This window comes from Bombus affinis, chromosome 11 (assembly GCF_024516045.1).
Source record: "Bombus affinis isolate iyBomAffi1 chromosome 11, iyBomAffi1.2, whole genome shotgun sequence".
Taxonomy (NCBI): domain Eukaryota; kingdom Metazoa; phylum Arthropoda; class Insecta; order Hymenoptera; family Apidae; genus Bombus; species Bombus affinis.
Genome location: NC_066354.1, coordinates 9,462,098 through 9,476,200, shown reverse-complemented (window position 1 = coordinate 9,476,200; position 14,103 = coordinate 9,462,098). Strand labels below are relative to the sequence as shown.

Sequence of the window (14,103 nt, the reverse complement as noted above, 5' to 3'; positions counted from 1 at the left end):
GCATCACTATCGCAAGCATATTGAGCAAATCTTATATATCATACATTTATATTATACTTTATAACTATATTCTTATAGTCTTAGAAGGATTAAACAAGGTACGTGATTCTGAAAAAAGTCAATAAAGTCCATGAGGGATAGCAGATACTAAGCGTACCATACTGCTATTATATCAATTTCAGAGTAAGATTTAAAATAATTCTCCTTGAAAAGTATTTAATAACTCCAAAATTTGCGAGTATTACTACATTTTACATATTTACATTACTTTTATGTACTATGGACATGATAAATGGAAATCTGTGTAATTATATACTTCAACTATATAGAAGTCGCACATATGTACATATGTATGTATAAATGTGGTACCAGCGCTGTCAACGGCAGTTAGCAGAAGGTGCTTGATAGCATCGTACGAGAACTTTAATCGATCTAAGTGTATATAAAAGCATTTGGAACATCGTTAAAATCTTTCAACTATTGCGATTTTTTTTTAAAGTTAGTATTTTCGTTCTATTTACTGTTACATTTGGTAATAAAAGTAAAAAATTTCAAAATTTATGCCGAAGATAAATAAATTTGATTTTTATATCTTTTTATTCATAATTTTGTATGTAATCTTCGATTGTTTGTTTTTTCTCCGTTTTACGTAAATCGTTAATATAATAAGATGCACCCAGAATCAAAAGAACGTAAGTGACATTTGTTTGATATCTAGTAAACCGCATTTAAAAGTTATGAGTGTTAGAAAATATATTTTGTGAAAATTAAATTATATTTATTGCTTGACGTATATTAAATATTATATACGCAAATTTTCAATGAATTCTGTTTTTCAGTTTATGAATTATCAAATATGAAGAAAACAACTTTATTGCACATTTATCCTTTCGACATCAACAATATTTTGACAAAAAGAGGTGAAACATGAAACGAAGTATTCTAAAAATGCATTTATTGTAAATACAAATAAAATAGTTTCAAGTATTATACGTATATTAAGTTTATCCTTACGATCGTCTCGTACTCGACAACCCATTTCGACAAGAAATAGTCCATAACATTCTATTGATTCTAAGTGCCTTATATATATTATCGTAATATTTTGTTTATTCCTTTAATTTTTCATGTGCAGATATTTAGCTGTTTGCAATTAATTAATTATTTCTTTTAATAAATCTCCTATGAATAGTGTTTTGAATATAATCTTTCTTTATGTAATATCACAGAACGTTTCAGTGTGTGTTTCAGCACAATAAAATGTATGTGTTTTTCCTAATAATTTTTCGGAATCAGGTGCACCTCATCGACTTTATTGACCTTGAAGCATGTCGTCAAGATCATAATTCTTAATAACTCTTCTCTATACACGCTACCGCCGCTCGTCTTAGTTTCCAAAATATTCACAATGAATTTCAACAGAATTTAGATTACATTTTCTATTCTGAAGTAGGCGGCCCGATTTTTATATGGACCAACCCAAACTTAACTCATCGATGCTAATTATCTTTAATATAACTGAAAAAAATAAATCCTTGAGTTATAATAGGTTGAGCTAAATCAACTTTTGGCCGCTTCGTGAAGGTCGGTAACGCAAGACTTAATTATTATTTCATTCGATTTTGAGATAAAATACCATCTATTATTATTAATATACATTACCGTAAATACTTTTGTACATGACTCAGAGACTAAGAGCATACGGGTTTTATCACTAACTACGTTGTACAAGAGGGGCATGTATATATTTTGTATACATTATTCTGATCGAATGAAGGTCAAAATAGAGTGCAGCTATATATTAATAGACCCAGATATTTATATCCATATATTAATAGATTCATTGAAAATTATTTCACGCTGACATCGCCGATCGCCTGGTCGGATACTAATTTAGCCTAACTCATAACGCATTAATTTCTCTTTTTCATTAATGCAATATTAAAAATAGTTATCTCTTGCATCAATGAGTTAAGTTTACGTTGGCCACTATAAAAATGCGGCCACTTACTTCAGTATAGAGTATAATCTAAATTCTATTGAAGCTTTTTGTGAATATTTAGGAAACTAAGGTCGAGTGGTGGTGGTAGCACGTACAGGGAGCAGTTGTTCAGAATGACGACCTTAACAGCATACTTCAAGGTCATAGAAATCAACGAGGTGCACCTGTTTTATCATATCTACAAAGTTATGAATTTACTATATGCATACTTATTTTTGTTTTTAGATGTATTTCTTGAGGACGTTGATACTAATCATCGCAGTCTTCACATTATCATTCGCGTTTAAGTTAAATGGAAAATATATAGGAGTTTATGATATGAAGAACGTATTAAACCACAGCAGACAACAATCACCTAAAGATCCTGCAATTAATTCTTTCCCAACCGAACCAGTCCCTCCACTGATTCCAATTTGCGTGAAAGAAGGATATTTCAGAGATCCTTTCAATTGCAAGAAAGTTTATTATTGTACACATTCGAAAGCAGTTCCAAAGGCTTTCTATTGTAAGGATGACTTAGTATTTAACATCTATACTAATTGGTGTGATTATCCACAAAATGTGATCTGTTGATCGAATATCTAGCTATAACGTTCGAAACGTTTCTATTGATTCTAGTATATAGTTTTGAGAATTGTAAATGATCTGTTACCTTCGTGTTAGTATTAACATCTATTTATATTGTCGTTTACGGTAAATTATCGTTGCGTCCATTGTAATAACTGAAATATCATAAAATGCATTCTTATAGGATATATTATGTATGTATAAAATGTTACTTGATTTGCTTGTCTGATACGAACGTATCAGTTTGAAATTATAGAAGGAGATGTAAATAAAATAGAAAAAGATTCAACAATCACGTAATTATAAAAAGGGTTTAAAATAAAAAGAGACTTAAAACGTTTTATAAATTAAATTATTTAAAATATTCTTCGATGTTTATAGAAGTGAAAACTCAACGAATACAATGAATCATGATTTTATTTGTTATATAATAATATCTACAATAAAAATACCACATCGTTTGAAAAACAATTTTCGTTACAATTATATAGTAATTTTATATAATAATATAATATTTAGGTTTTCGTTCCAAATAAGATGTAGCGATGAACATACACCTCGCAGTGGGAGTGAGAAAATACATTTTTTTTTGTTGCAAATTCCACATTGATTTCTTCACTCAGTGTTATTTTTTTTTCTTTTTCATCTTTTTTTTTTGCAATACGTAACGAACACACTCGAAACGGCACCACGACGTATCGTTTTCTTATTATCGCGTTTTCTCTCGCTTATTTCTCATTCGTATCTAGTGATTCTCGAGATGAAAAGATACACTTCTTTCACCAGCCGTGGTATAAGGAAATCGCTTCGAGTGTCTCGTTCCTATCGTTTTCTTTTTTTTTTCTAGTTTTTGTCTGTTTTTTAAATATTTCGCGTCGCGAGTACGCTGGCCCGCCTTCTCCGCCATTTTTTCTGTTTTTTTTTTGTTTGTTTGTTTGTTTGTTTCTTTTGTTTTCATTTAGCGAGATTTATAGAAATATTGGACTAGAGTAATCCAACCTTTTCCTATCTCTTTCTTGTAACGCGAACATCCGCCCGCCTAATTTTTGTTTAACTACACTTAGTTAATAGTACCGTAATGTCATCTCAATATATATCATTGTATTAGTTGTCATAATATATAGAAAATACATATAACAATTATTTAAATGACTCACAATCAATCATTTGTTAGAATGTATATATATGTGTATACATACGTGTAGATATGTATACATATATAGATACACGCATACACACATGTATACATACATATATTTATATATATTTATTTATTTATATATATATTTATATTTATTCATTTATTTATAATATTTATATTTATATTTATATTAATCGGTGTGTTAATTTTACATGATATTTTTTTTACACTCGTCGTAGAGAGAGAGGAAAAGGATGCCGAGGAAGGATTCTGCGAAAGGAGGAGGGGCAGGAAGTATCTTTGAAAGGATTAGGAAAGGGCTAGGATCAGGTAATTAATAGATCTTTCATACATTTACATTGTCCTCATCGTACTACTATTTTAAAGTGAAACTCCTCAGGGCTTAGCCGATATCTTACAAACATTTCACTTTTTATTTTGTCTATCTTGTACTGTTGTACGTATCCTCGCTCTTTTACGAACTATTTTTTTTTCGTAATACCGTCTGGTCAGGCGCGGAGCAGATGGAATTTTTCGTTACTCCATTCCTCTCTCATATTTAATATCTCGCAATGTCTATCCAATGTCTTTTTAACTTTTACAAACGAACCTCTGTCTCTCGTGCTCCGAACACCGGGCGCTTTGCTCTTTCTCTCCTCTCAAATTGTCTTTGATGTTTTCGTTAACGAGGCATAGAAACATTTACTCGTCTATATATATCTAACATATTCGTGTATCAATACTTAGGTAAATTCTCGCTTCTTCTGCCGATTTCTATTTCATTCTGTAATCGAAGTTACAACCGCTGCCGCTTCGACTCGATCTTTCAGCTGGCGCGTTTTCGAAATATTTCTTTCGCGTACACCTGCTCCTATATGGTATAAAAGGACGATAGGGCGACATTTGATTTCTCTTACGTTTTTTTCACTTTTGTAAAGGAGTCACAATCACGAAAATCGTCAAGCAATAATAACATTGATAACTACTCACGATTCAATGTATTTTATCAGCTGATTACCTTTGCAATTTCACTCTCTGTTCAATTCTATCGTTCAGTGCTTGCAACAATCTCTGGCAAACCGCTTTCCAAGATTTGCACGAAGACACCGCGTCCAATCGAATGACGTAATTTGAATGATGTGACATTTAGAAACTTTAGAATCGGCACGCGATACGAAGTTCGGCAATTCGCTTATTGTACGAAGCAGGTCTTTTGGGTTTGATTTTTGTGCCTACAAACAATTTTACACGCTATTATACGTGACGAAAAAATCGCTAAAATTTCGCCGAAATATCTACATACATTCGTCTACCGTCTCTGTAAATGGTGTCGAATTCTTTAACATTAAAACATTCTCAAAACATCGTTATGTTTCTCCTCCTTTATTATCCATATTGAGCGGAAAGGTATTGCTGTGTGGTTTCTCGTCAAGAAGAATCCTGTCTTTTGATATGTCAGACGTCTAGCTGGCTCTCATTCTCTCACTCTCACACTCTCTGCTTTTGATTTTTTCTTTCTCATCCTTTATTTCCATCGAATCGTCGGGGACCAATAAGCTTCGACTCTGATCTTTCGCACGAATGTCAGCGTTTCTTGTTTCATACAAACTTGTTTCATTCGAACTCAATTATAATTGTGAAATATTTTGCACTTTCGTAATTATTTGAAACTTTCTACGCGTAATGAAAATTCACGTCCAGAATTATTTGTTATATGTAATTCGAAGATTATCTATTGCAATTTCGAGAAGAGTGGTGAATTTTTAATTTTGGAAACTAGGGCTGGACGTATCGGAATAGAACCGCGATTTACACTTCTGCCATTCGGTAGAAAGATCAAAGTGAAACTCTGATCGACCTCTGTAGACTTTTCCGTGTGCACTTGCGAATGCAAACGAATAACATCGATAAACGTGTTTGCTATGTACACACGCAAAGAGCACCGACAAGAAATATGCGATAAATAAATACAATAATTATCCTAAAGAATGTCCAGTCCTATTATTCGATTAACGCGATGGTTTTTTACTTTAATTTCCCGTTCCATTAAGCACGAACAGCTTAATAAAGTTTTGCAAAGCGAAAACTATCGATGATTGTTACCAAGTTTTTTATATTTTTATCCTATTAAAAATCGTTCGATTCCCATTCACACGGTATTGGTGTTACAAATTTTCCATTATCAATCAACGAATGAAAAAATCACGTGCTTCCCATCTGTCCACGTCAACGTCGACCTTTGATTAACGCTTTCGCTTTACAACGTCGCTTAAAAATACGAACAAAATTATTCGACGAACAATCCTATCGGGAGTATGATTAAACGTCCCGATGATCGATGCTCGTATCTAGATCTGTGCATTTTGATTTGGAGCTTCAGCCACGGTTACTGTGTACACTGTATAATATATGTATATCCTTCGCATAAATAGTAGCAAGAACGCAGCGAAGCGCGAGCGAGGATGCGTCGATCTCTTCTCCAAAGTCGAAAAATTCTCCTTGGACCGACACAAACCGCGCTTTCTTCGGGGAACTATGCACTCGAGAGTCCAATAATCATGGATAATTGTTCTTCGAAAAGCACTTTTAATACCATTCAATCATTTCCATCGTTTATTTCTCTGATCCTTCCCTCTTTATGTAACCTTCTTCGTACTTCGACAAATTGTTTTCCATTTTGATTGTCAATTTTGATTCTTCAATATTTTCTTTGAAAGATCTTCGAATCTCGAGCGCAGTCTGTATCCTACGCGACGTCGCTTCGATCTCTTACGCGTCTAAATTGAAACACACGAGTCGTGGAATTCATGAGGAGTATCGGAGGGGCGGGAGGGAAGTTGGATCGAGAGGATCGAAAGGATTTCGTGCACCTTCTTGCACACCGTTGCTCACGACACATATAAAATCCAGACTCTTTATACAGTATATTATTGCATACTACACGTTCGTCGCTCGCGAGCTACGATTCACCACATTTGCACTAACACATTTGCGCTAGAACGTACTATAACGCGTACGTAGAGACGAGTGGAAAAGGAACGAGAGTCGATTCAGCCTCGACGACGTAACTTATTGGGAGGAACGGAAGATTCACGGAACGACATACCCGAGAATTTTTCCTAATTTTATCGCAGCAGTGTTTCTTTCCTCTTTTTGATTTACTACACCGACTGAGATGATGCGTCTTTTGATTACAACGACGATATTTGGCACGGTATTTATTGTTAAGCGTTACGATCTCATTTTTCAAGTAATTTCGCCTTTCTGGTTGATCTTCGTTGTTTTTGATTTTTCCCAGAATGTAAATAGTTTCTTGCTTCTTTATAGAGAACTTTGGCGAGGTATCGGCGAAAGAAATTTTGAAACATTTTTCCTACCAGTTCTGATAACCGTAAAAATGAATATTTTGATTAGAGCAGATACCTTTCATTGCTATAATAGTCACTCGACGAAATAGAAATTTAAAAATTGAAAATTCATTTTTGATATTTGCGTTTAAGACACTGACTTTGAATATTAATGTTTAGCAAGCAGGATACGATCGCAAACGAAATTTCATGACAATTTGCTTTTAATAAAATAATTTACTTATACAGATATTATATAGATATTCCCGTATGTATAAGCGTGTATATTTTTTTAATATATGGCTGACGTAGCGAAAAGGTTAAACATTTAAGGTTAACATTACAATATATCAAATAAAATTTTTCTATTGTAAATATAGTTATCGGCTTAGAATTCTATACATCGCGATGCACTTCAACTAAATAAATTATTCTGTGTCAATTTTGATAAAGACATCGTCTTCATCTTCAAGCCTTTCAGAAGTCATCGCAGTTACAGAAATTATCATTGGAAACATAATACTCTGTTGTTCATGGTTAGACTAGACATCGAACCATTGCTTCATGATTTTTTTAAAGTTCCGAGTTGTTTCGTTCTCTCCGAACCATGCTCCGATTATTAAAGATCGAATTTTGTTTAATTCTATCTAACTTTCGGTTTCGCCACTGGCGATAATTACCCGATCATAATCTTAATTCTATTCGAAAGAACGTAAACGTTAAAAAATATTTCGTATTCTCTCGAGTAAAATTGAAATTCTTCTAAAACATGCGAATCGCGAAGACGCTGCGAAACGACTGTTGACTGTTCCTTTCTCGACTTTTCCTTAAGAATTTTTCCAACCTATTATTCGTATTATACAATCGTTCTCAGTATCGAAGCTCGTAAAATAAGCCAATGCCTACAAGAGTTTTAAGAGGAAGAAGAAAACTCTTCGCAAGATCGACGTACTATGTAACAAGCGGATACGAAGATACGTTATAACATACTTCGAGAAAACTCTTTATTGGCACGTGATTCAATTTGATTCTCCAATTCGACATACGCTATCGTTTAAAAATCTTATTCTTTTTTCCTTTTACACTTAAAAAACATCTAAATTACTCATCCATTCAACCAATAAAAAGTACCGTGCATCGTATCCGCTTTCTCTAGGAATTAAGTACACTCGTATCTATCTAAAGAATGAGAAAATATAAGAAAGAGGGACGAGGGGAGAGTGTAGGGCTACAGATGGTAAATAGGCGCAATTATTTCGGCTCCTTACGAATTAATACTTTCCATACATTTCATTCATACACAGGGACACAGCACGCGCGTATTTAAGGACTAACTAACAAAGGATTGTCTGCTTAAAGGGGTTTCTCATCCGATTCAATGCATCCATGAGGCAGCAATCGCTGTTACACATTCTATGAAACGTCCTCGAATTTTATTCGAACGCTCTCGTATAATTCGTTTCCCTCGTTACGTACTAATATCGTCGCAGAACGATTTGTTCTTTCTCCTGGAGAAAGAAATATTAAACAGGATTCCGTTTAAGCGCGTCATGAATGCAGAACTCCCTCGGCCACGACACATTTGCTATCTACCGAGATCTACTATGTACATCAATTCCTTTTAGACGTAGCTAATATTTCGTTCCTCGTCATAGTTAAAAAGATTATTACATTAAGTATAGAGTTGCCGGTAAGAAACGGCGTACGTACGTGCACGCGCAATCGGAACACTCGCTGCATTTCCTTCTCTAGTTCTTTTCTTTTGCTTTGTTCTCGCATCTGTTTTCTTTCTTCCGTATTTCTCATATAACACACAGTATACACATATACATACATACACACGATGACGCAACACTCGTATTCCATTCTGCTCTGACACCTTCGCCGTCTATCGCAACACCAAACGATTTCTGCTACGAATGAAAATGTCCATATTTTATTTCTTTATTTACTTCTTTTATTTAGTATAGTCGTCGTTTCCTTTTCATTTCTGCTAACCGAGGATTTGGGATGGGATGGGCCCGGAATGCACTGCGGCACAAGTGACTCTATCTTCTAAGCCTAACAACAGCTCGATGATCAATTTCGTCGTCGAGTTTTCCATCCCTTTCCCTCTTCTTACTTCCGTTCGCGAAATCAGCTTCCAACGCGACACGATACCCGACACTCGCCTCGCTTCTGGCCAACTTTCGTGAAAACGCTCGCGGTATTAAACAGCGTTAAAAGCATAGCTTTTTTCTCAAGCGTTAGAAGGAAGATTCTAGCTAATCGAGGGAGTCGGTCGAGGTTTCTGAGTATGTCGACGAAACTTCGAGCGTCTCTTGCATGATAACGTGATAGCATATTAACGTTTAAACTAAATTTCTATTGTTTATCTCGCTGAATAAATTTGACAAGAGGATCGTATGAAATAATCATTTTGATAGAGGTAAGGCTTAGTGCAGAATGGATTAACTCGAAGACTTTTTGGAGCGATTAACTCTTTCGTTAACATAGGCACATACGCTACGAAGGGTAAAAAATTCCGACAACGAAGACACGTTGCAGAGTTAACGACATTTCGCTATTCATAAACTTGAGATCAATTTTTTTCAGGCAGTGGAAGTAGAGAGAAACTGAGCAATCAAAACGAACGTTTTTCTCTTCATTACGCATAATCAGACGGAAGAAACGTAAAACTAGATTCTTATGCACGATGGCAATACCTCCGTGCTTTGGCACATCGTTACGATACGTTAGAATTAATAAAACATTGTTACGAATCTTTTGTCGCAGCGAAACTCCCGGAGCAATGAGAACAGGTATCGAAGAGAAACGTCGCTGTAAAACGCGGACGATCGTGCGTTTTGATTATTCGATTACTCGAATATACTTTCTATTCCATCTTTTAAATACTGTGCGTCTTTGTATTATAAAAAATACCAATTCGCATTTCAGAAATCGTCTTGCCTCTTTGCTCTTTCTACGATTGTTAAAATCGTTATTATTGATAAAATCGACGAGTCGTTAAATCTGCAATGAAATTACTGAAATTAGCGTGACTGAAATTATTCGAGGAGCAGATATAGTTCGGAGCAACGATCATTTAAGATCGTATAAAAAGAGGAGAAAAAGTGTATTCTTATCCTATCGAAGAACACGCTTCACTTTTCCTTCGAACTGTTATCAAAAACCTTTGATTTCGTTCTCCCGTTCTTTTTGCTTCTCCTCGGTGTCTCTTTCTCTCGTTCGTTCTCTCGTTTTCTCACTTCCTCTAATATCATAGTTAAAAATCAATGATTAGTTACCAGAACACAAGGCACTTGGCTTACACATCGTACATATTTTTATTCTTTTTTCTTCATTCTTTTTTAATTTCTTTCGTTAGTCGCTTGCTTTTGGTGTAGCTCGGTGTTGGGATAGCTTGCGCAGGACGCACCGCATACACGAGACGAACGACGCGAGACATCGATTATGTTCATTGCAATCGAGAAGCAGCTGACTCGATTCACTACCGCTAGTTATTATTTACAATGTGTTTACAATTGAAAAATATTGTTATAATATATCTATTCCACACTGAAAATACCAACATTTTTTTGTTTATTAAATCGGGTTTCGTAAGACGTCAATAGCGAATAAATTAATCGACTGATAAATTAATAGAATATTTTAGGTGTTTAAAATTAAGTAATTGCAACTTGATGAATAATAAGAACAGAATCGGATATATCGAAGTAAATTGAAAAAGTCATCGAAAAATATAATGATAGAATAATCATCTGTATTACGTTTCGTTGCTCCTTAAGTTATACTCAATAACTCACGGAAAATTAAATATCCTTCTTCCTTAGGAATCCTTTTAATTTGCTATACGTATGTAAGATTATTTCTGTAACAATTTTAATTAGAAACAATGGTAGTAAGTCGTAACTCCAAAGAACATTTACATCATATAAAAAATTCTATATGCTATTTACCGTACTAATATTTCGTTTCTCCTCGTACGAAAGTTTTCGAATAGTTGCACGAATAACGATTAGCTACATTCTTTTCTGGAGAAATGTACATTCAAATGAAGTTCCATTTAGCGCTACATCACATCGATTCGTCTACTAACCGCTAAATTAGCAACAATGACGTTAATATCGACTAAAATTGTTCATTTCGCGCCTCGTCGTCGGTTGCAGAGTGCCTTGCGACGTATGATGGAAATAACACGCAGCAATTACTCACAATATCAATAGAAGAAAATAGTCCATATGTATGTATATATATACATATATATCGCCACATACATATATATATACTACGTATGCAATGCAGTTTTAATATATATTATATACATATATTACGTATATATATCATATATTATATATTATACATATAACATATATTTAATATATAATATATATATACATATATTTATTTATTTATTTCATATATCCATTGCTCATCATCCATATCCATTTATAAACGACGGTTAGATTATACATTACATCCGAGTATTAAAACATCATTTCTTTCTTTCTCTTTCACGCTTGTCTTGAATTTCCCGCAGCGGTATTGTTCCACGGTTATACTGATCTTTTTTAATACTCTGGTGCACTCGTGAGCCAGGGTCTTCGGTAAGTCTTGCTCAGTATCATCGAAAGGACAAACATCCGGATCGGTCGATCGAGGAAAAACTGAAGTTTCGTTCAGCTAATCTGTGAACAATTTCGTCGACTTATCTCGAGACACGTGAATCGTCGAATTTCTGCAACAGGCGGATCGGTGTTTCAAATTCGATCGATCGTGCATCAATCGTGCAGTCAAACTTCGATCGTGATTGGTTCACGTGCAATGATCGAAAACTCAACCAATTTTATCAAGAATTTGATGTATAAGTTGATCAATGGTTCGACGATTGCCTTGCAAAGGATCGACGATCGTTTCACTGCAAAATATCGTTGCAAATATATCGAAGTGTATCGATAAGGATTTAAACGACCACGATCGCGACAAGTCGACTCACAATTTGCCAAGATCGTTTTCCTGCATATTCGATGACTCTGTTGGGAGTTTTACATTATTGAAAAAACCGAACAACCGAAGCAAGCAACTGCTTTCCTCGTTTCCCAAAAATCTGCCCGTTCCATCTGTGTTTCCTTTTATCGCGTACCGAAGTCCCATCGCTCACGATTCCGAAGCGCGAGCTGTTCTTTCCTTTTTACTCTTTCTCTTTTCTATTTTATTTTGTTTCACTTGAACGAACAACATCGAGATTTAAACCGCGACCTATCGCAAAGCGCGTGGTCGCTGCCTACTCCCTGCACATAATCGGCGCCCATATATATATATATAAATATATATATACGAATATATATATTTATACATGTATAAGTATTTATATATACAAATATATATATATTTGTATATATATATCCCCACATATCTATATAATAATTAATAATAATTAATAGTTAATAATAATAATATCGCCCTTTCATATCCAATATGTATATATATATATATGTGTGTATATTAAATAAAATCGTATGTACGCAATATAATGTATAATCACTAGACCAATGTATATTAGTATCGCTCTTCGAACGTAATACTGATGCATAGAAGCTCGTCACTCCGGCTAAGCCTAACTAACACACATCAACATTTATCTCATCGTTTCTGCCGTCATCGATGGAATCCTTCTTTCTGCTTTCAGTTTGCGTCGATGCTTTCGCCGGACCTTGAGCTCCTCGATTTTTGTCGACTGACGTTAAAATCAGAAACGCGCGCGCCTATAAACTCTCGTTGATCCATCTCTTTATAAGCTTGTTTAAATATTGAGAATTCGCGCAAGGGCGTCGTAGCACCTCGGTCAAAGACTTCGTTAAAACTTCGTTAAAACGACGAAAAGCAAGCGGTTACATCGTGGCTATCGACAGACTAAAGAGGTATACCTAACACAGTGATCGATTCGAAATTTTCACGAGGCCATGCGTAACTGGACAAAATCGACGCTCCTCCGGTTTTCATTTATTTGAAGGATCGACAAAGAATGACAGACGCGCGCATTCGGTTTCAGAGGATCAGCTGCGACGTTTGTGCCGTCTTTGTTGGCCGAAGACCAATGTGGTGGAGTCGCGTGTCGAGGGGTTTTCATGCCTCCTATGGGGTCTTTCGTTCCTCTCTCCTCGTAGATCGGAGAGGAAAGTTAGTTTAATAGGCCTTCGAATCGATTTTCGATCGTTTTCGTCGACGACTCGGTACCACATCGCGCTTCAAATTGACTGAACTGTGTGTAAATGTGTGGAAAGCCACGCTATCGTTTCTCATGAGCTGATTGCATAGTATAGAATGTGGAACTGCGTGAAAGCGCAGTCGAAAAAGAATCGTTCAAATGGAAGAATTTATAGAATTAGTCCAACTAGTCTGTGCTATATTAATGAGAAATTCGATGAAGAAAGGTTCAAAAGCAACGTTTAAGTTTATTTAGATACTTGATAAGTAAGGGTAGTAAAAATGTTGCTCACGAGGGACGATCACGGGACGTTTCGTCTGCAAATCCCTTAAAGTGGAATCCCTCATTCGGCCAGCTGTAGTTAGCGCATACGTCATCTAACACAATTAATAATATATTGTCCATATTGCTTATGGCACCAACTTTTGAGCGATATCATTGCAAATTTTTGTTCTTTCTTTCTTTGTTTATTTGTTATAGAGTTACGAGAGGTTCGTCTGCGCTTTTCCCGGCGTAGCCTCAAAATCGGCTTCCTCGATATTCTTTCTTTCACGCGAGTTTTGAGCAAAAGACAATACAAGAGTCGGAGAGAGAACGGTGTTTTTTTCCTTTTCCTTCTTTCCTTTTTATCGTTTCGTTTAAAAGACTAACCGTGACGAGGATATTTTAATGTATACAGCTACACCTTACAGGTAAGAACTAGTTGAGCAGAGAAGTGGAAAAAACAACGACAGCGCGGACACGCGTCCACACCGATATTGCTACCGAGCACACGTTTCTTCTTTCACTCTATCGTAATAATTATTGCGATAATAACCGTGCGATAAAAATGTCCGTG

General features: G+C 35.2%; 1 protein-coding gene across 1 annotated transcript; it reads left to right on the top strand.

The window, feature by feature from the left end:
- Positions 1-105: 105 nt before the first annotated feature.
- On the top strand, positions 106-2,861 carry LOC126921681 (uncharacterized). Its single transcript, XM_050733440.1, has 3 exons — positions 106-498; positions 2,064-2,160; positions 2,228-2,861. The coding sequence occupies exons 2-3, from the start codon at positions 2,116-2,118 to the stop codon at positions 2,573-2,575; spliced, it is 393 nt and encodes a 130-aa protein (XP_050589397.1). The 5' UTR covers positions 106-498; positions 2,064-2,115; the 3' UTR covers positions 2,576-2,861.
- Positions 2,862-14,103: the final 11,242 nt, after the last annotated feature.